The sequence below is a fragment of the Triticum dicoccoides genome, chromosome 7A (genome assembly GCF_002162155.2).
Source record: "Triticum dicoccoides isolate Atlit2015 ecotype Zavitan chromosome 7A, WEW_v2.0, whole genome shotgun sequence".
NCBI lineage: Eukaryota > Viridiplantae > Streptophyta > Magnoliopsida > Poales > Poaceae > Triticum > Triticum dicoccoides.
In genome coordinates this window covers 214,606,602-214,629,064 of record NC_041392.1, presented here as the reverse complement: position 1 = coordinate 214,629,064, position 22,463 = coordinate 214,606,602, and the positions used below count along the sequence as shown (strand labels likewise).

Sequence of the window (22,463 nt, the reverse complement as noted above, 5' to 3'; positions counted from 1 at the left end):
GTTAAGCTTGCATCGACATAACTCTTTACGTCGAACTCTTTATCACCTCCATAACCGAGAAACATTTCCTTATTCCTCTAAGGATAATTTTGACCGCTATCTGGTGATCTACTCCTAGATCACCTTTGTACCCTCTTGCCAGACATGTGGCAAGGCACACATCAGGTGCGGTACTTCAGCATGGCATACCGTATAGAGCCTATGACAAAAGCATAGGGGACGACCTTCGTCCTTTCTCTTTCTTATGCCGTGGTCAAGCTTTGAGTCTTACTCAACTTCACACCTTACAACTCAGGTAAGAACCCCTTCTTTGACTGATCTATTTTGAACTCCTTCAAAAACATGTCAAGGTGTGCGTTCTTTGAAAGTACCATCAGGCGTCTTGATCCATCTCTATAGATCTTGATGCCCAATATGTAAGCAGCTTTATCCAGGTCTTCCTTTGAAAAACACTCTTCAAACAACCGTTTATGCTTTCCAGAAATTCTACATTATTTCGGATCAACAATATGTCATCCACATATACTTATCAGAAATGTTGTAGTGCTCCCACTCACTTTCTTGTAAATACAAGCTTCTAGCAAACATTGTATAAACCTAAAAGCTTTGATCACTCCATCAAAGCATATATTCCGATTCCGAGATGCTTGCTCTAGTCTATAGAAGGATCGCTGGAGCCAGCATGCCTTTTAGCATCCTTAGGATCGACAAAACCTTTTATTGTATCACATACTTTTTCTTACGAAAACTGGTAAGAAAACTTGTTTTGACATCCATCTGTCAGATTTCATAATCGAAAAACATAGCTAATGCTAACATGATTCCGACGGACCTAAGCATCGCTACGGGTGAGAAATTCTCATCGTAGTTAACTCCTTGAACTTGTGAAAAGACTCTTTCCCACAAGTCGAGCTTCATAGAAGGTAACATTACCGCCCATGTCCGTCTTCTTCTCAAAGATCCATTTATCTCGATGGCTTGCCGATCAACGGGCAAGTCCACCAAAGTCCATACATGGATCCTATCTCAGATTTCATGGTTTCTAACCATTTGTCGGAATACGGGCCCACCATCGCTTCTCCATAGCTCGTAGGTTCATTGTTGTCCAACAACATGATATCTAAGACAGGATTACCGTACCACTTAGGAGTAGTACATATCCTTGTCGACCTACGAGGTTCGATAGCAAGTTGATCCGAAGCTTCATGATCACTATCATTAACTTCCTATTCAACAGACGTAGGCACCACAGAAAACATCTTTCTGTGTTGCATCACTCTCTGGTTGAAGTAAAGGTTCGACAACCTCATCAAGTTCTATCTTCCTCCCACTCAATTCTTTCGAGAGAAACTCCTTCTCGAGAAAGGACCCGTTCTTAGCGACAAACAATTTGCCCTCGGATCTGAGATAGAAGGTATACCCTACTGTCACCTTTGTGTATCCTATGAAGATGTGTTTGTCCGCTTTGGGTTCGAGCTTCTCCGGCTGAAGCCTTAAGCATCGCAGCCCCAAACATTAAGAAACGACAACTTTGGTTTCTTGCCAAACCAATGTTCATACGACGCTGTCTCAACGGACTTAGATGGTGTCCTATCTAAAGTCAATGCAACTGTCTCTAACGCATAACCTCAAAATGAAAACGGTAGATTGATAAGAGACATCATAGATCGCACCATATCTCATAAGGTTCGATTACGACGTCCGGACACACCATTACCCTGTGGTGTTCCAGCTGGCTTCAACTGTGAAACAATTCCACAATGTCTTAAGTGATTGCCAAACTCATAACTCAGAAATTCTCATTGATCAGATCGTAGGAATTTGATCTTTCTGTTATGATGATTCTTAACTTCACTCTGAAATCGCTTGAACTTTTCAAACGTTTCAGACTTGTGCTTCATTAAGTAAATATACCTATATCTACTCAAATCATCAGTGAAGATGAGAAAATAGCGATATCCACCGCACGCTTCAATTCTCATTGGATCACACGCATCAGCATGCATGATTTCCAACAAGTCACTTGCCCATTTCATTGTACCTGAAAATGGGGTCTTAGTCATCCTGCCCATGAGGCATGGCTCGCATGTGTCAAGCGATTCAAAATCAAATGACTCCGAACATCCATCGACATGGAGTTTTTCATGCATCTTACGCCAATATGACCTAAGCGGCAGTGCCACAAGAAAGTGGTACTATCATTATTAACTCTACATCCTTTGGCGTGAACATGTGTATTACCACGTCCGAGATTCAATGAACCATTCACATAGGGTGCATGACCATGAAAGGTATCATTCATGTAAACAGAATAACCATTATTCTCTAACTTAAATGAATGACCGTATTGCAATGAACATGATCTAATCATATTCATGCTCAACGTAGACACCTGATAACATTTATCTAGGTTCAATACTAATCCCAAAGGCAGATGGAGCGTGCGATGGTGGTCTCATCAACTTTGGAAATACTTCCAACACACATCGTCACCTCGCCCTTAGCCAGTCTCCGTTTAGTCCGTAGCTTTTGCTTCAAGTCGCCAATAATAGCAACTGAACCGGTATCCAATACCCATGTGCTACCAGGAGTACTAGTAAGGTACACATTAATAGCACGTATATACTTGTTGAAGTTGCCAGCCTTCTTATCTACCATGCATTTGGGGTTATTCCGCTACCAGTGACCGTTCCCCTTCCAATAGAAGCACCTAGTCTCGGGTTTGGGTTCAACCTTGGGTTTCTTCACTAGAGTGGCAACTAGTTTGCCATCCATGACGTTTCCCTTCTAGCCCTTGCCCTTCTTGAAACTAGTGGTCTTATTAAACCATCAACACTTGATGCTCCTTCTTGATTTCTACCTTTTGTGGTCTTAAGCACCGCGAACAGCTCCGGGATCAACTCCATCCCTTGCATGTCATAGTTCATCACGAAGATCTAGTAGCTTAGTGATAGTGGCTAGAGAACTCTATCAATCACTATCTTATCTGGAAGTTTAACTCCCACTTGATTTAAGTGATTGTAGCACCCAGACATTTTGAGCACATGCTCACTAGCTGAGCTATTCTCCTCCATCTTGTTGGAAAAAGAACTTGTCAGAGGTCTCACACCTCTCAACACGGGCATGAGCCTGAAATCCCAATTTCATCTCTTGGAACATCTCATATGTTCTGTGGCGTTCAAAACGTCATTGGAATCCTGATTCTAAGCCGTAAAGTATGGTGCACTAAACTATCAAGTAGTCATCAGGATGTGTCTGTCAGGTGTTCACAACATCCACAGATGACGTTGTAGGGGTTTACACATCGAGCGGTGCATCAAAGACGTAAGCCTTCTGTGTAGCAGTGAGGACACTCCTCGGACTACGGACCTAGTCCGCATCATTGCTTACAATATCTTTCAACTTGGTCTTTCTCTAGGAACGTATTGAAACAGGGAGCTACAACATGAGCTATTTATCTACAACATATTTGCAAAGACAATTTAGACTATGTTCATGATAATTGAGTTCATTTAATGAACTCCCACTCAGATAGACATCCCTCTAGTCATCTAAGTGAAACATGATCCGAGTCAACTAGGCCGTGTCCGATCATCACGTGAGACGAACTAGTCAACATTGGTGAACATCTTCATGTTGATCGTATCTTCTATACGACTCATGCTCGACCTTTCGGTCTTCCGTGTTCCGAGGCCATGTCTGTACATGCTAGGCTCGTCAAGTCAACCTAAGTGGTTTTGCTGTGTAAATCTGGCTTACACCCGTTGTATTCAAACGTTAGAATCTATCACACCCGATCATCACGTGGTGCTTCGAAACGACGAACCTTCGCAACGGTGCACAGTTAGGGGGAACACTTTCCTTGGAATTTTAGTGAGGGATCATCTAATTTAAGCTACCGTCGTTCTAAGCAAATAAGATGTAAAACATGGTAAACATCACATGCAATCAAATAGTGACATGATATGGCCAATATCATTTTGCTCCTTTTGATCTCCATCTTCGGGGCTCCATGATCATCGTTGTCACCGGCATGACACCATGATCTCCATCATCATGATCTTCATCATCGTGTCTTCTTGAAGTTGTCTCGTCATCTATTACTTCTACTACTATGGCTAACTCTTTAGCAATAAAGTAAAGTAATTACATGACGTTTATGTTGACACGCAGGTCATAAATAAATTAAGACAACTCCTACGGCTCCTGCCGGTTGTCATACTCATCGACATGCAAGTCGTGATTCCTATTACAAGAACATGATCAATCTCATACATCACATATATCATTCATCACATCCTTTTGGCCATATCACATCACAAGACATATGCTGCAAAAACAAGTTAGACGTCCTCTAATTGTTGTTGCAAGTTTTTACATGGCTGCTATAGGTTTCTAGCAAGAACGTTTCTTACCTACGCAAAAACCACAACGTGATATGCCAATTTCTATTTACCCTTCATAAGGACCCTTTTCATCGAATCCGATCAGACTAAAATGGGAGAGACAGACACCCGCTAGCCACCTTATGCAACTAGTGCATGTCAGTCGGTGGAACCAGTCTCACGTAAGAGTACGTGTAAGGTCGGTCTGGGCTGCTTCATTCCACGATGCCGTCGAATCAAGATAAGACTAGTAACGGCAAGCAAATTGACAATATCGACGCCCACAACAACTTGTTCTACTCGTGCATAGAAACTACGCATAAACCTAGCTCTCATACCACTATTGGGTATCGTAGCAGAAATTCAAAATTTTCTACGCATCACCAAGATCAATCTATGGAGTAATCTGGCAACGAGGGGGAGGAGAGTGCATCTACATACCCTTGTAGATCGCTAAGCGGAAGCATTCAAGTGAACGGGGTTGATGGAGTCGTACTCGTCATGATCCAAATCACCGATGATCCTAGTGCCGAACGGACGGCACCTCCGCGTTCAACACACGTACAGCCCGGTGACGTCTCCTACGCCTTGATCCAGCAAGGGGAGAAGGAGAGGTTGGGGAAGACTCCATCCAGCAGCAGCACAACGGCGTGGTGGTGGTGGAGCAGCGCGGGACTCCAGCAGGGCTTCGCCCAGCACTACGAGAGACGAGGAGGAAGAGGGGTAGGGCTGCGCCAACAGGGAGATTGAATCATGTGTTGGGCTGCCCCTTTGCTCAAGTATATATAGGGGAGGGGAGGGGCTGCGCCCCCACCTAGGGTTCCCTCCCTAGGGGTGGCGGCAGCCCCCAGATCCCATCTGGGAGGCGGCCAAGGGGGAGAGAGAGGGGGCGCACCTAGGGTGGGCCTTAGGGCCCATCTGCGCCTAGGGTTTGCCCCCTCTCCTCTTGAGGACGCCTTGGGCCTTGGTGGGAGGCGCCCCGGCCCACATAGGGGCTGGACCCTTTCCACTATTGGCCCATGTAGGCCTCCGGGGCTGGTGGCCCCTCCCGATGGACCCCTGGACCTCTCCGATGGTCCCGGTACACAACCGGTGATGCCTGGAACACTTCCGGTGGCCAAAACCATACTTCCTATATATCAATCTTTACCTCCGGACCATTCCGGAACTCCTCGTGACGTCCGGGATCTCATCCGGGACTCTGAACAACATTCGGTAACCGCGTACATACTTTCCCTATAACCCTAGCGTTATCGAACCTTAAGTGTGTAGGCCCTACGGGTTCGGGAGTCATGCAAACATGGCTGAGAGAACTCTCTGGTCAATAACCAACAGCGGGATCTGGATACCCATGTTGGCTCCCACATGCTCCGCGATGATCTCATCGGATGAACCACGATGTCAAGGACTTAATCAATCCCGTATACAATTCCCTTTGTCCAGCGGTATTGTACTTGCCCGAGATTCGATCGTCGGTATCCCGATACCTTGTTCAATCTCGTTACCGGCAAGTCTCTTTACTCGTTCCGTAACACATCATCCCATGATCAACTCCTTGGTCACATTGTGCACATTATGATGATGTCCTACCGAGTGGGCCCAGAGATACCTCTCCGTTTACATGGAGTGACAAATCCCAGTCTCGATTCATGCCAACCCAACAGACACTTTCGGAAATACCTGTAGTGTACCTTTATAGCCACCCAGTTACGTTGTGACGTTTGGCACACCCAAATCACTCCTACGGTATCCGGGAGTTGCACAATCTCATGGTCTAAGGAAATGATACTTGACATTAGAAAAGCTTTAGCATACGAACTACACGATCTTTGTGCTAGGCTTAGGATTGGGTCTTGTCCATCACATCATTCTCCTAATGATGTGATCCCGTTATCAACGACATCCAATGTCCATGGTCAGGAAACCGTAACCATCTATTGATCAACGAGCTAGTCAACTAGAGGCTTACTAGGGACATGGTGTTGTCTATGTATCCACACATGTATCTGAGTTTCCTATCAATACAATTCTAGCATGGATAATAAACGATTATCATGAACAATGAAATATAATAATAATAATAACTAATTTATTATTGCCTCTAGGGCATATTTCCAACAGGAACAACCCACCAGGGTGCGCCTGGGCCTCCTGGGGCGCCCTGGTGAGTTGTGCCCCCCTCGGGGCACCCCCCAGGCGCAGTCAGGGCCCGTTGTGTTACTTTTGGCCCATAAAAATTCTCCATAAAGTTTCGTGACATTTGGACTCCGTCTGATATTGATTTTCTGCGATGTAAAAAACACGGAAAAAACAGGAACTGGCACTTGGCACTATGTCAATAGGTTAGTACAAAAATGATATAAAATGATTATAAAACATCCAAGATTGATAATATAACAGCATGGAACAATAAAAAATTATAGATACGTTGGAGACGTATCAGCCACCATATCTACCTATGGATTCAATAAGATCTTCCAAGTAAGTTGTCATTGGTGCAAAAACAATAAAAATTTCTCTTAAATATATATGATCTTTTATTGCAAGGGAAAAATAAGATTTGTACGAACTTATGATGGTAAAGAAATAAAAGCGACAGACTACATAATAAAGGTTGCTATCACAAGGGTCAATGTAAAGTGACGCTCATTTGCATTAAGGGTTTGCACATCCAAAAAAATCAAAAGCGCATTACAACCTCTGCTTCCCTCTGTGAAGGGCATATCTTTTACTTTAGTATTTAATTTTATGCAAGAGTCAATAGTATTCCTTATCATTTCAACCTCAATTATTCTTTTGTTGGCAAGCATCATGTGGTGGGGAAAGATCCAGGCACATATATCCAGTTGAATATAGGTGATCATGAGTTATTATTGTTTACATTATCCCTAAGATGTTGGGAGGCAAAACATTAAGCCCCTATCTTCCTATGTGTTTGACTGAAATAGTTTGTTCTAAAAATATGCTTTGAGTGTCATCAATCATGGAAGACTAAATGATAGTTGAGTATGTGGAATTTGCTGAAACAATGATCTTACATAGATCCTTCCTGAAAATAAAATGAGTTGTATTTGTTTGATGACTGAAAACATAGTTTGTTAGTTTTCAAGAAAGTTTATGGTCTATACTTTAACATGTGAATGGCTTGCTACTTGATCATGAGAAGTTTTATGAGATGAGCTGTTGTTTATGAATATAATGATGCTAGAAAAAATGTTTGGAATTATCATTGATCAAACTTAGTTATACACTATGCTAGCATTCACACTTCATAATTTTTTTCTCATTTACCTACTCGAGGACGAGCAAGAATTAAGCTTGGGGATCCCAATACGTCTCCAACATATCTATAAATTATGAAGTATTCATGCCATGTTTACAACAAATTTATATGGTTTTGGTGCACTTTTTATATGATATGAATGAAACTAACTCGGACTGGCATTGTTTTCAGCAGAACTACTATGGTGTTATTTTTGTGCAGATATAAAAGTTCTCGGATTGGGCTGAAAATTTATGGTGATTTTTTATGGAACAAAAGATACCCCTGAAGCTTCATGGAAGGACCAGAAGAGCCATGAGGACACGACAAGCTCAGTAGGTGCGCCCTGGGGGATAGGGAGGGCTTACCGAGCTTTTCGCTTCCTCGTGGCCCCCCTGACGTGAAACCGACGCCAGAAATTCCTATAAATATAAAAAACCTAGAAAGAAACCTAGAACTTCCGCTCCGCCGCCGCAAGCCTCTATACCGAAGCGATCTCATCTGGAGGCCTTCTCTGGCACCTTGCCGGAGGGGGAAATCATCACTGGAGGCCATCTTCATCATCCCGGCGGTCTCCATGAGGGAGTAGTTCACCCTCGGGGCTGAGGGTACGTACCGGTAGCTAGGTGTTTGATCTCTCTCTCTCTCTCATGTTCTTGATCTGACACGATGTTGATGTAACCATGGGCTTTATTAATACAGTCGGATCATATGGTGTTTATATTTGTCTTCTTGTTGTGATGAATTGAGTCTTGCTCTTTGAGGTTTCACTATATTGGACTGAATATTGGATTTGAGATAAATTGATGTATGTCTTGCATGTGGATACACGCAGTGACAATGGGGTATTCTATTGAGTTACTTGATGTATGTTTTGGTATTCAAATTGCGGATTATCTTGACATTGGGGTAATCTATGCATAGGGGTTGATATACGTTTCCATCCTATGTTCTTGATAGAAACTTTGGAGTGATTCTTTGTCGCACGTTGAGGGATTGTTATATGATTCAATTATGTTAGCACTACTGAGAGATTGCACTAGTGAAAGTATGAACCCTAGGCCTTGTTTCTAAGCATTGCAATACATTTTTGTGGTCCGTTTTATCACTTGCTATCTTGCTATTTTTATATTTTCAAATTACAAAAATCTATATCTGCTATCCATACTACACTTGTATCACCATCTCTTCGCTGAACTAGTGCACCTATACAATTTACCATTGTATTGGGTGTGTTGCGGACATAAGAGATTTTTTGTATTTGGTTGCAGGGTTGTTTGACAGAGATCATCTTCATCCTACACCTCCCACGGATCGATAAACCTTGGGTCATCCACTTGAGGGAAATTTGTTATTGTCCTACAAAACTCTGCACTTGGAGGCCCAACAATGTCTACAAGAATAAAAGTTGCGTACTAGACATCACGGTAGCATGCAGCACATCCATCATCAGTCCAAGACACTCACGGTCATGCTACCTAGACAAGGGGTGCCAGTGCTGCAAGAAAGCAAGGAATTTGAAGAGCGAGTCAGCGGCGCACCTAGGAAAGACCCTCTAAATGCTGATCTTATTACACTTGTGCACATCGTCCAAGCTAATGCCGCAAAAATCAACCAGAACAGTCAACATTACTGCTCGGGCGGATTGGCTCTAGTCCCAAGAAACCTAGCTATGTCCGAGGCCTCCTAGTCCGACCCTAGAGCCCCATGGACGAAGCTACAGGGAACTCTTGCACCGCGCAAGAGAAAAGGATATTGGTACCTGTTTCCAGGACATCACGGAGGGGACAAAAGCCATTACTAGGGTCGTGTCTCTTAAGCCCCTCTGTCCCAGATGGGAGTCGGTTCCTCAATGATTATTGCCACACAAAAATCTTGATCTTCAAGGGCAGAGGCGCTTTCCAAAGAGGAGGTAGTCCAAAGAATAGTATGACTATGACATAGAGCATGGCAAGTCGAGCCAACAGAGAACATACCCGAAGGTTAGAGACTCCACGATATGTTGTCCGAATTATCCGCGAGCACCAGTGGAAGGGCAGCTCGCAAATTAGCCTAATCTACTATATCCACCTACCTAAATGACCTTCAAAACAAGATGTTCCAGTGGCCATTCTGCGCAGTCGTTGAGGCCAACACCATCTGATCTGCATAGATGGAAAACAAGCCAGGGAATCCCGTACACAACGGGACTCCCCCAACCCATGTTTTAATCCAGAATAGAGTTCCTTCAGCCTTCACCATTGCCTACAGAGAAGGAAACCCTAAGGCGGATTTCCTGTTTGATCCTCTACATGGACTTCCAGAACTAGGATCCCTCCATGTGCGAGCAAGCAAAGAGGGGCTCGCTCGCAAGTACTTAGCCTGAAGAAGCCATAGACACAAACCCCTCTCCCCGCGAATGATCTGCCAAACCCACCGCAACATGAGGGCCATGTTCATGCGACGGGACGCTAGGCTGCCCAACCCTCCCAGGTCCTTGGGCATACAAATTTCAACCCACTTCACATATGATAGTTCTGGCCCGAGACACAACCCTTCTCATAAGTGGCTCGAACTTGCTCATCAGAACCATCGAGTCAGACAGTTTGCAAGGCAATCCACAATAGGTGCCAAACGCGCTACATGGACCTTCGCAAAAATTTGCTCAAGCACATTAATCACCGTAGTCGGCCTAAAGTGTTGCATATCCGTCACTCCTACTACTTTCGGGGTCAGGGTAATGACACTAAAGTTCATGTCATGTCTAGAGACCCAATGTAAAATTCGTGGAACATAAGCATGATAACCGGCTGAAGCTAGGGCCAAAACTTCAGAAAGAAGGCCATCAGGAGGACATCCGGCCCGGGGGCTACTACTTGTGATAGGCATTGGGATTCCCCGAAGAGGAAGGGTGATGTAGTATAGTAGCAGATAATATTTCCATCAGTTAAGAACCAAGTTTTATCGAACCAGTAGGAGACACCACACAAACAAGATAAGCGGTACTTGCACACACAAAGCAAATGCTTGCACCCAATGAAGGCAAGAGGGTTGTCAAACCCCTTGTTCTCGTCAATTGTAAGGATTAAATCTGGTAGTGGTAGATATATAAAATAAAAGGGAAATAACAACAAGGAGCATTTTTTAGGGTTTTAGTAAATATGGGAGATGGATCCGGGGGGCATAGGTTCACTAGAGGCGCCCCTCTCGTAAGCATAACAACGGTGAGTAGACAAATTATTGCCGGGCAATTGTCAAAATAGCCCATAGTTATGATGATTCTTAATGGCATGATCAATATATAGGCATTACATCCGTGACAAGTAGACCGTTAAACTTACTAGCGCCTACTACTATTACTCCACCTCAAGACCGCTATCTAGCATGCATCTCAAAGTATTAAGTTCGTAGCAAATAGAGTAGTGCTTGAAGCATAATGACATAATGTAGACAAAGTAAGATCAAATAATATGTTCGAACCCCGTCGTTTTATTGTTAGTAGCAATAATATAAAAATGTGCCTTGCTACTCCTCCTGACATAGAGTAAGGACACCGCAAGATTGAACCTACTACCAAACACCTCACCCACTGAAGATAAATCGTTCTAATTGGCCAAAACAGATAGATAGATCGAAGAGAAATACAAGACTATAAAACCACACATAAATAAATCTCAGAAAAGACTCAAATACTTTCAGTGGATAATCTGATCATAAACCCACAATTCATCCGACAACAAACACACGCGTCGAAAATTACATTGAATAGATCTCTGAAGAGATCATTGTATTGAAGAACAAAAGGAGAGAGAGAGAGAGAGAGAGAGAGAGAGAGAGAGAGAGAGAAAGCCATCTGGCTACTGCTCACGCATCATCATGGAGGCAACAAGGTCGATGAAGATTGCCTCCCCAATGGTTTCCTCCTCCGACAGAGTACCGGTGGAGGCCTCTAGATGGGATAACTGAAGAACATAGGCTTGCAATGACGATAAAATTGTTTTGGGTCTCCCTCTCGGGGTTTTTGGATTTTAAGGAATTTATAGGCCAGAGATTAGGTCAAATGAAGCCCAGTGGGCCCCACAAGTGTTGATGGCGCACCTTCCCCCGGGGCGTGCCTGGTGAGCTTGTCGCTCTCTCGTGCACCTTCTGGTCTCTCCCCGAAGCTTTCAGGGTCTCTTCTGGTCCCAAAAAAAACGCCATAAAATATCATCGTGTTTGGACTTTGTTTGGTATGGCTTTTCTATAAAACAAAGGAATAGGCAAAAAAAAGGAACTGACACTTGGTACTAAGAACGCGTTTGGTTGAAGGAGTCGCTCATGATGGATTGGGACCATACCAAAAATGAAAACCCAATTGTTTGGTTAAAAAACACTTGAATGGTTGCAACAACAAAAAAGGAGAATATGATGTGAAGATCCCACCCCATATAATTGGTCGGACCGAACGGTCCAATCCCTATCTGGCTCCTCACATGATTATCTTATGTATGTCATTGATGTATCTATGCCTTTGTGATTATCTTATGTGAGGACCACATCCAAATCACCTTTATGGGCTCATCCCATTCATCTTAACCAAACACCAAAATTGAACCATCTCATTGGGATGGTCCCAGCCCACTCATATCTACACCTTCAACCAAACATTGTCTTATTGATGTCCCAGATTAGGCCAAAAAATGACGATAATGTCTTATAATAAACATATACAAAAAGGGTGTTGCACAGAGATTTTTCTGCTGCACAATGGTAGACCGTTCTGATCTTACGATCAAGTCCAGTCGACCAATGCCTGGCGGGGGCCAATAATTTAACACTTGTGAACTGTGAGAGAGACATCTAATGAAGTGGTAATACGGCTCCCGCAGAAAAAATGATATGATACGACAGCTGGGAGGGAGTGTGCGACGCGGGACCTATGAGCCGGCATCTCGACGAAGAAGGCGCCGTGGGCTCTCTGTAGTGGTGGTAGAACAGGCGGCTACAAATGGAAGCGGCCAACCCAGGAGTAAAGTCTGAAAGTAATCTGAAAGCGCAATACCCTGTCGCCCATGACAGACGACCTCGAGATCTTCTCTTAGCCAAACTAAAACCACCAGCTCACACGTAAACCTCGCCGCTTAAACCGCCTGCTAATCCCGGTGCGCGCCGTGCGTAGTGGACGACAGCCGAGAGCGCATTGAACATGCCCGGGAAACAGAGCACCGCCGTCGCGTCCACGTCCCAGCGCACTCCACAGTCTCCCCGGCTGCGCACCGAGGCCTGCCGCCTGCGTCTGCCTGAGAAAAGCGAGAGGATAAACGTGCGAGGTGACGAGGAGTCCTCCTCGATCCCACCCCCATTCTTCGATCGTCAACGGTTTCTCTGGCTTACGCGGCAGGGCAGCGGCCATCGTGATCTCACCTCGCCCCCTTGCGCCCTCCCCGTTCAGTTCCTCTGGCCTCCTTCCCGGAACGGGGCCAGCCTCCTGCGCGCGAGGGTTTCCTCTGAAGAAAAGAGGTGGGGTTCAGAAGGAGGTTCATGTTCCTTGAGAGGTTCGGTTTGCGGACTCTCCTTTCATCTTTTCCTTGTCCTGATTTTGGTTGGTGGGGTTTTATGGTTTCCCCGTGTTTGATTGGTGCCCTATAATTACAGGAAAATGAAGTTCTCTTGGTTTTAGCCCACAGGTTCAGAAAAGGAGAAGCTCCTGAGGTTGCTCATTGTTTTTGCTTAATCTCTGGCCTCTGGCCTCTGGCTAGCATTTCTCTCCAACGCTGGTTGCTTGTCTCCGTCTGATCCAACGAATTAATACAGGTTCTCTTCAAGGGGAGGAGGTCACAAAGGTGAGTTGCTTCCTCAAGTTTCAGATTCTTCTTTTTTGTACCTGAGTTCTCTACTACTCCCTCCATTCACAAAGTTTTACAAGGTACATATGTAAATAGTGTCAAATTAACATTGAAATGTATAGAAGGTACATATGTTCTACTCCCTCCGTCCCAAAATAAGTGTCTTATAAGTGTCTTAACCTTAGTACAACTTTATACTAAAGTTAGTACAAAGTTGAGATACTTATTTTGGGACGGAGGGAGTATCTAATAAGACAACTTAAGTTCTTCCTATTTTATTTCGGATATGGTCAAAAAGGGATGTATTCAAGAATTTTTCTTACATGCGCTAGAAAGCTTAAAGTGTTGTATAATTCACTAGATTTATCTAGTTCCAACTATAAAAGAATGTTTTCCAAAGAAAGCAGTCGGTTGGCCAAACTATTGGCATTTCACCATGTATGAAGAGCACTCCACGAGTTGCGGCATAACTAATTGTTTTCATACTTGATTGGCCACTCATGCTAATGTTAGGTTACTTTCGAACTGCAAGACAATGGTGTCAGACAGTGACCAGGAATATGCCTGATAATAGTCTATCTGACATATTCCTTAGGGAAATACCTGACATACTAATGTGTTTTTTTAATGTATATGGTTTACCTTTTCTAGTAAAAATTATGCACTTGCAGCTTACGTACCGTCATCATCTCCTTTCTTTTGCTGAAGATACTGATTGTGCTACAAATAACAAAACAATGAAAGTTTGCATGTAGGGGTTTATTTGACTGTTGATTTTAACTTGCCCTATTTTGACAATCTATCATGGTTTTGACAGATGGAGAATAATAATGATGGAATGTTTGGTACACCTGAGCATAGCTCACATCCTAAGGTGCAGATATTAGATTGCTAGCATTTCCATTTGTTGACAACTATTTCTGCTTACATATAATTGTTTGTATTTTGTTGTAAGGTGAAGTTCATATTTTCTTGTCCGATCATTATTTGATTGCTGGTAATTTGTCATGCCATTCTTTCTTAGAACTGGGGACATCTGCGGTACAGTAAAATGGTCATGAGTTTTTTCAGGCATTAATCCAGTACTTCCCATCATAAGCAAGAATAATTGTGTATGGTTAATATATATGTTTAAAAATTCCGTACAATGCTAAATGCTGTATCCAAATATGATTTCAAAAACTATAACAGTGTCTCAAATGATTAAGCCTGAAATAGTGGAATTTCTTTCATCAAGCACATACTGCATTTAGCTTTCGTACTAGTTGGCAGTTGTAGTAACAACTTAAAAGAGCAGTATGTTTTAACTACCATTTCATATGTTCATGGTATTATTTATTTTGTTACATAATTTTCACCAGGTACTTGTGCAAACTCTCATATTCGGCTAGTTTTCAGTTATTGTGATTATTCTTCTCTGACCCTGTTTTTGCAGGTTCACAGCTTGATGTGCAGTGAGTTGAAAATGATGTTGGATAAAGTTACTTCTATTCTTCCATCAATAGAAGCGGCTCAACCAGGATGTAAAGCTGGCATAGAGGAACTATGCAATCTATACAGCATAGTTGACAAAGGGAAACTTATAATCCAGAACTGCATTGAGTGTAGTAGTCTTTATTTGGTATGTCACTCTGCATTGAGGATGTTAAACCATTTTATTTATATTTTCTTAGTCTTTTTCTTGATAAAATGGGTTTCCTTTGCTACTCATGTATTGTCTTTTGATAGTGAGCACACACATTTCAGGCTATTACAGGAGAAGCAACAGCAATGCGATGCGAAAGGATTAGAAACTCGATGAGGCGGAGCTTGTTCCTGATTCAGAATATGGTCCCGTCTATGTTGGCTGATCAGGCTAGTTTACTGAACTTTATAGATCACTCAATAGCAGGCAAACTTTTTTCTACGCTGATCATTACTAAGTACATGGTTTGCTCGCTAGATGTAAAAGAGAGTAATTCTCTGGCGAACCATTTGTTGGAATGTCAATCAAAGTAGCCTGAGTATGGGAAACTAGCATTCACATATTTTTAGTTGGAGGTGTATCCAGTATTTGCATATAGACATGCGTTGTCTGCAGAAATTTCTGCTTACCAAATAACTGCATTTATTAGTACTACGCCAATATTGATCAGGTTTTAAATAGTATATTTACACCTGACTATTTGTAACAGGTTGCTGATGTACATAATGATCTCCGAAATATGAAATTCCTTGTTGATCCAGCAGAAGAAGAAGCTGGAAAAGCGGTCTTGAAGATGCTTCGACATTCGGATGCAACTGAAGAACTTGAAATGCATACATTCCTTCTAGCATGTTCAAAGTTAAATCTGACATCACAGAAAGCTATGTTAATCGAAAGACGGGCAATCAAGAAATTACTAGATAAGATCAACGGCAACGATCCCAAAAAGGAAGGTATCCTCAGTTTTTTCCTGTATCTAGTCAGGAAGTACGGAAAGAACAGCAAGCCTGAGACAGGTGCAAAGAATGGAACTGCGAGTGAAACTACATGCACAAATGTAATTTCTAGTGACACCGGTGCACACAGAAAATGCATTCCAGGTGTGAACTCTGGAACAGGGAGATATGATGATCAGAATAATTTGTCAGGACTTGCTACACCACCTCCAGAGCTCTGCTGCCCAATATCTATGAAGCTGATGCATGATCCTGTGATAATAGCCTCTGGACAAACTTATGAAAGAGAAAATATCGAGAGGTGGTTCAGTAAAGGATACGATACTTGTCCTAGGACACAAGTAAAGTTAGAAAACTTTACAATAACTCCAAATACTTGTATGCAGGCTGTTATTTACAACTGGTGCAAAGAACAGAAGCTTGAATGCACTTATTTGCCCGAGCAATTTCATAATTACTCCCTATCAAGTTTGCACGATATCTCGGCGCCCCTGATTGCTCACAAAAACTTTGATTACATGGTCGAGCATAGCGGTTCATCAGTTGCATTATCTGGTGCTAGTTACTTATCATCCCCGGTCAGGGAAACAGATGTGCCAAAAACTAGTTTTACCCGGTTTTATTCAAATGTCAATTGCCAGTTGTATCTGTCCTTCTGCAACTTTGATAAGGAAATGTTTCTGAATTTGTTTCAAGAACTCTCAGAGCTCCCGGTGGAACTGCAAAGGCAGTCTGTCAAAGACTTAAAAGCTGTCCTGAATAGTGAAAATGAGGTTTGGCAGTCCATGATCTCCAATGGCTTTTTAGAAGCATTCCTTGAATTTCTTAAGAATGACAATCTCAGAAGCACATTACAAGCTCAGAAAACTGGAATTTATTTTTTCCTTACGTTTCTTTGCAATAGCAGGTATGGATATATCTTCATTTATATTCTCCATTTGCAGATATTAGTTGATGTTGAAAAGAAGATATTTTCTTTCTAAAAGAAAAATAATGATTGTCAGCAGTAAATCGCAAGTCCGTAAGAAGTAGTAATAAGACCTTGTTTTGGATGATGACGCTCTCTCTGTTTTTCTATTCAATTAAACTAGTTCCATGCTCCAAAAGTTAGGAATTCTGTCCTATGCTTTTGCACAAAGGCCTAAGATCCTATTATGTAGTTTTAGTTTAGTTTAAAATGGATATTTGTGATGTTTAATTTTTTATTTTCATCCAGGACTAGAATTTTATCTATCACTGAAGATGCAGTGCGGCTGATTGTATCGCTTGTTGATTCTGAGTTAAAGCTGGAAGCTTTGCTGATACTTCATGAACTGCTGCATCATCCAATTTGTCGGGAATCTCCTCTCATGGCCTCGCTTGTGGCTCCTTCTGTGATTGTAGCTTTGGATACTGGAGACAATGAGTGCTTGCAGCTCGCTCTAAAGATGATCTGCGAACTGTCATCCAGTAATGACGTAAAATCCTTACTTATTTCTCCAGGCATAATTGCCAAGCTGTCTACATTGCTCAGTGAAGTAAGCTTGACCGAGTATTGCCTGAAGATTATGCGGAACTTATGCGAAGTGAAACAAGCTGCTGATCTTATCATCAGATCAGAGCATTATATCGGTTCAATTTCAGATCATCTAGACACAGGAAGCCGCAGTGAGCAGGAGCATGCATCTGTTATCCTTCATACGGTATGTTCCCGCAGCACCGAGGCGGATCGTTTTCTTGTGATGAAGGAAGGTGTCATACCTGCCCTTGTTGATCTGTCGGTTTATGGAACTGAGGTGGCAAAAGCGTCTTCAATCAAGCTGCTTCAAATCTTGGGGGGCTCAGGGGTAGCTCATGCTGCTGTCGATGGTGGAGTAGAGAGCTCACCCAATGGGTCGATCTGCAAACAGCCGATATCCAAATCTGCTCGGTATATCTCAAGAAAGCTCAGCATTTTCTCAAAACCCCGGTCACGAAATGTCCTCTGAGAACTTAGTGATTTTTTGTTTTTTTGAGAATCAGAACTTTGTGAATTTGACAACACTGACCACCTGATGCAAATGGGAGCGGGTAGTCGTGTCCAAATGAAATGCTTAATGTGGGTACTTTTTTGACCGAAATGTATTTGACTAGAGTTTGTATTTGCACATGTTCTTGTCTTTCTTTGCTAGGGTAAGAAAAGGGGGGTTTAGCTCATAGGTCTTGTGTCAAAAAGGCTTGCACTCTGATGCATGCTGTTCCGTGTAACAGATACCTGGAACGTGTGTTGATCACAGAAATTCCATGGGAGATTTTTCATTGGAACTGGATCGAACATGGGTTATGTGAACAGCCATACTGCTTAGTTGATTTCTGTGAGATTGGGACCTGGTCAGTGCAAGGATTTTTCTTCTTGTGTAGGAAATGTGTAGCTCCCTCATCGGCACAAAGGTAGTGTTGAATAAACTTGCGTTGTCTAGTTTAGGTGCTATGTCACAGCGTTTTTGGCTGCCATGGCAGCTCTTTTCAGTTCAACAATCGTGCCATGGCAGAAGTCTGCGTATCGACTGCTCATGTGCATTGTTAGTTGATTAGGTGCTTTGCCCGTTGATTTCCGGTTAGCACGGTCATGGGATGGCGCGGCAGAAGTGGTTAGCTAGATAAGTGGGTTGGGCTTAGTCCACAACCAGCAATATCTGGTTCATGGGATGGCACGAACGCCGAGGATCATCGCGGGCGTTTCATTTGGGCCGTTAAGGTCATTTTGTTTGTAACAGAATAAAAGGAGAATGACAAACGGAGCAAAGCTGCAAGAATTGTGGGCAGCGCAAAAAAACTATTCGTGTCACTGTGTTCATTGTGTGCAAGCTGGAAGTTGTGTTGACAAGTGGCATCAGAGCATGTCTTGTGATCCTGCGGACATGGCGGGAGGAAGGCGTTGGAGAAGAACGGGGGTGGAGGCTCCAGCTCGAAGACGCCGTCACAGTGAGAGGCTCGCCCTCTCGCTCACCCACGAGGTATGGGTGGAGCCGCACCATCCGCGAGCGCGAGCTCGCCGTGCCGATGGGGTAGAGGCGTGAGATCTTCATGTCGGCCACATTCCCGATGCTAACGCGGAGCAACTACGGCGACTAGTTGTTGTTGATGAGGGTCATCTTGTAGACGTGTGGTCCTTGACGCGGTGGAGACCGACATCTCCAATTGACACGATTATCGGGTGGCCCTTGAGGCCGTCCTCCGGGCGGGGATGCTCTTCGTCCTCTCCACCATGCAAATGGCGAAGGAGGATTGGGATGCGGTCAAGAGGATGTGCATGCGCGAGGCAGAGGCCCAGGGTCTGCGTCAACATTTCAAGGAGATTCGGTTCAAGTCCGGTGAGACCGTCGATGAATTCATCATCCGGTTGAGCGGGCTCGTCAATAACCTGGTGCGGAAGTTTTTTCGTGTTGCGCCCCACAAGTAAGCTCTGGTGGCGCGCTCGATCGAGACCCTAGGGATGGCACCCGCTGGGTTTGGGTACGGGTGGAGCTACCACGTACCCTTATCCATCCTCCTTGATCTTATCCATCACTCGTACCCATACCCGTGAACGGGTACAATTTTTCCCCATACTCTTTACCCGATAGGGTAAATGGGTATCCACAAGTAAAAGTACCCACATGTGCACATGTCAACTTGAGCAACAAATAGTCATAAACGACAACGCATCATCATAATTTATAAACAGCAGCACATCATAACAACATCATATGCTTATAAACAACAACACGTCATAAGCATCAACACATTCTTATAAATAGCAGCACTTGTAGACAGCAACACATCGTAATTCCTAAACATCAACATATTCCCATAAATAGCAGCACTCACTCATAGACAACAACACATAAAAACAGCAAAACACTCATAAACAGCAATGCATAATCATTTATTTTAAGTTCACAAACTCACGACAAAGTATGAGGGCAATTTGACCATACATAAGGCCACAAATTAAGCATCACAATAAAGTTTCGACACTGTAGCAAGCTCAACTAAAATAAACTCGAGCAATCCAGCGGTAGCATAACGAAGACCGTAGCGCAATAAGTCTTCAGTCTCGAGCATAACTCGACGAGACCATGTCTCTACGTCTCAAAGGGCAAAAGTCCTAGTTGGAAACATGAATATAGTCAATGTTTAGGATTTTCCTTGTAGAAGGTACAGTCAAATACTCAATTGGCAAAGGAAATGTGTTGGTGAGTACCAACCGGCATCCCCTCTTGAATGTCTTAAACAAGTCCAAAAGCGCATCTCCTTTATGAGCATCTAGAACAAAAACATTATACACATGACGAGATAGTGATTAGCAATAGATAAATAAATTCTAAATTTGAACAAAGTACATTATTTGCTCACCTTTTTGTTTGTTTCTAAGTCAATCTTGGGAGCACATCAAAACTTCCACCATATTAGGAGTTAGGCGGCTCCTATGCTCACTAAGTATTCTGCCACTTGTACTAAAGACCGACTCTGAAGCAACTGTTGTCACTTGTAGAAGGTACAGTCAAATACTCAATTGGCAAAGGAAATGTGTTGGTGAGTACCAACCGGCATCCCCTCTTGAATGTCTTGAAGGTAAGTTCAAAATTGCATCTCCTTTATGGGCATCTAGAACAAAAAAAATTATACACACGACGAGATAGTGATTAGCAATAGATAAATAAATTCTAAATTTGAAAAAAGTACATTATTTGCTCACCTTTTTGTTTGTTTCTAAGCCAATCTTGGGAGCGCATCAAAACTTCCACCATATTAGGAGTTAGGCGGCTCCTATGCTCACTAAGTATCCTGCCACTTGTACTAAAGGCCGACTCTGAAGCAACTGTTGTCACGGGAATAGCAAAAATATCTCTGGCGACCTTCCTTAATGTTGGATATCTTGTTCTAGCTACGTTCCACTAATCCAACACACTAAATACTTCTGTGTATGGCACTAGGCCATCTGTCAAGTACATATCTATTTCACCTTGATGTCATTGAAGATGTTCATGATGGCTGGAGCTTTCACTGAAGAAATCAGTTCTTCACATGGTTTATATTCATCTACTTCCACTTTACTCCTTTATGAATGAATGCAGTCTAGCAACTAATGCATCAACCGAATCCACACATTGTCATAAGAAGATGGCTCAATTCCATGGAGCATGGCAAAGCAAGCTATCAACATATGCCTCTTGTAACGAGGATCAAGAAGTGTAGCCATCCCCATCAGATCTTGAATGTCCTTCCAATACTTGTCAAATTTAGTATTCATTTCCTCAGAGAGTTTTTTTATAACTGAATTGCTAGAAGTGGCCCACTGTCTCGTTTTCATTTTAATCTCATAGATTTTAGGGAAGTAAACATTAGAAGTCACATAATCACTCCCAGAGAACAACTTAGTTATCTCATCGAATAATCCAAGTCTCTCCAACATCTCTGCAGCAAACTCCCATTCTTTGGCACTAGGTAAATGCTCATATTGTTTCTCAACATGATTTGCACGTTCAAAATCAACTCTGTATGGTAAAGCTGCTTCTAGCATCATTAAAGTGGAGTTCCACATAGTTTTGCAATCACGAATCAACTTTCTTGTTATTTTAACTTTTTTAAAACTTAGCCATCTCCTCAAACTTACCGAAAGTTCATGAGGCCAATCTCAAGGAAAAGGATGTGGCGTCTATATATTGAATCCCACTGATGTTGTATCTTACCAACATAGGCAAGAATAGCAACAACATCTGCAAAAATTTAATCAGAATGAGACACTAGGTTGTATGGAGTAATATGGAAGAACAAAGTTAAAGATGATGCACCAGTGCTGCTTTTGTCCCGTAGCGAGAATATGGCCCCAAATTGTGGGAAGCACGATGGACAAATTGTCGATGTTATCCTGTGCACCGACATCCTAACCTCGGTTCTAGCATTTAGTGTGATGACAAACTCCATGGCTAGATACCAGAAATGTCCATATGGTATTTCCGTGGGGTTGAACCTGACGCGAGTGAAGTCATGTGTTATGCCGGTTTGTAGCATGGTGTTGAAGCAAAACGCTTGGTTGTTGTATGCGATCGCTTCCATTTTTGTTCCCTAATATTTTTTATAAATCATAACAATAATCCGAGAACAAAACTGTTCATCAAATGTGTATATTAAAAAATGTGTTGTAAGTAGTAAGTAGTAATGAGTAATGTCTTACATCCTGATCCAGTAGTATACACTAAGGTAAATGTTCTTCATTGGCCTTCCACAAGACCCTAGTATGAATGGTCCAACAATTCTGATAGACATGCTCCATCTGGATGCTCTGAAAAGTCAAGTTCCTGTGCATAGAATAGAATGAATGGATGAGGTAAATAATTAAGCGGTGATGGCCAACTGCCGTATAGGCTGATTCATCTATCTTGCCTGTTCATCGGAGGGATGATAGGTCAAGGGATGACAGGAACCGGCGGCAATGCCATCACCCTCTTAGATGTCGTCAATTTATATGAGGTTACCATGGTCGTGGAGGAGATGGCTGAGCCTAAGATAGAGACATAGATGGTGGTGCGGGGCATTTTTATAAGCATAGTGGGTAGCGGGAAAACCAAATAACTTTCAAATTTTGGT

General features: G+C 42.9%; 1 protein-coding gene and 1 long non-coding RNA gene across 3 annotated transcripts; one reads left to right on the top strand and one right to left on the bottom strand.

Annotated features, from left to right (window-relative positions):
• The first annotated feature begins 12,708 nt into the window (after positions 1-12,708).
• Positions 12,709-18,149, top strand: LOC119330650 (U-box domain-containing protein 7-like). Of its 2 annotated transcripts, XM_037603769.1 has the most exons (8): positions 12,709-13,160; positions 13,261-13,317; positions 13,420-13,448; positions 14,269-14,325; positions 14,887-15,072; positions 15,198-15,305; positions 15,626-16,779; positions 17,089-18,149. In XM_037603769.1, the coding sequence occupies exons 4-8, from the start codon at positions 14,269-14,271 to the stop codon at positions 17,837-17,839; spliced, it is 2,256 nt and encodes a 751-aa protein (XP_037459666.1). In that variant the 5' UTR covers positions 12,709-13,160; positions 13,261-13,317; positions 13,420-13,448; the 3' UTR covers positions 17,840-18,149. The 2 variants fall into 2 exon arrangements, with proteins under 2 accessions (XP_037459666.1, XP_037459665.1); XM_037603768.1 differs by having other exon boundaries at positions 12,709-13,125; positions 13,261-13,448.
• A 1,568-nt stretch (positions 18,150-19,717) lies between these two features.
• LOC119330651 lies at positions 19,718-21,569 on the bottom strand. The gene is made up of 4 exons (XR_005160190.1): positions 20,572-21,569; positions 20,229-20,480; positions 20,081-20,138; positions 19,718-19,980 (listed from the first exon to the last, which is right to left on the bottom strand). It is a non-coding gene; the product is annotated as an uncharacterized LOC119330651 (long non-coding RNA).
• Between the last annotated feature and the right edge of the window lie 894 nt (positions 21,570-22,463).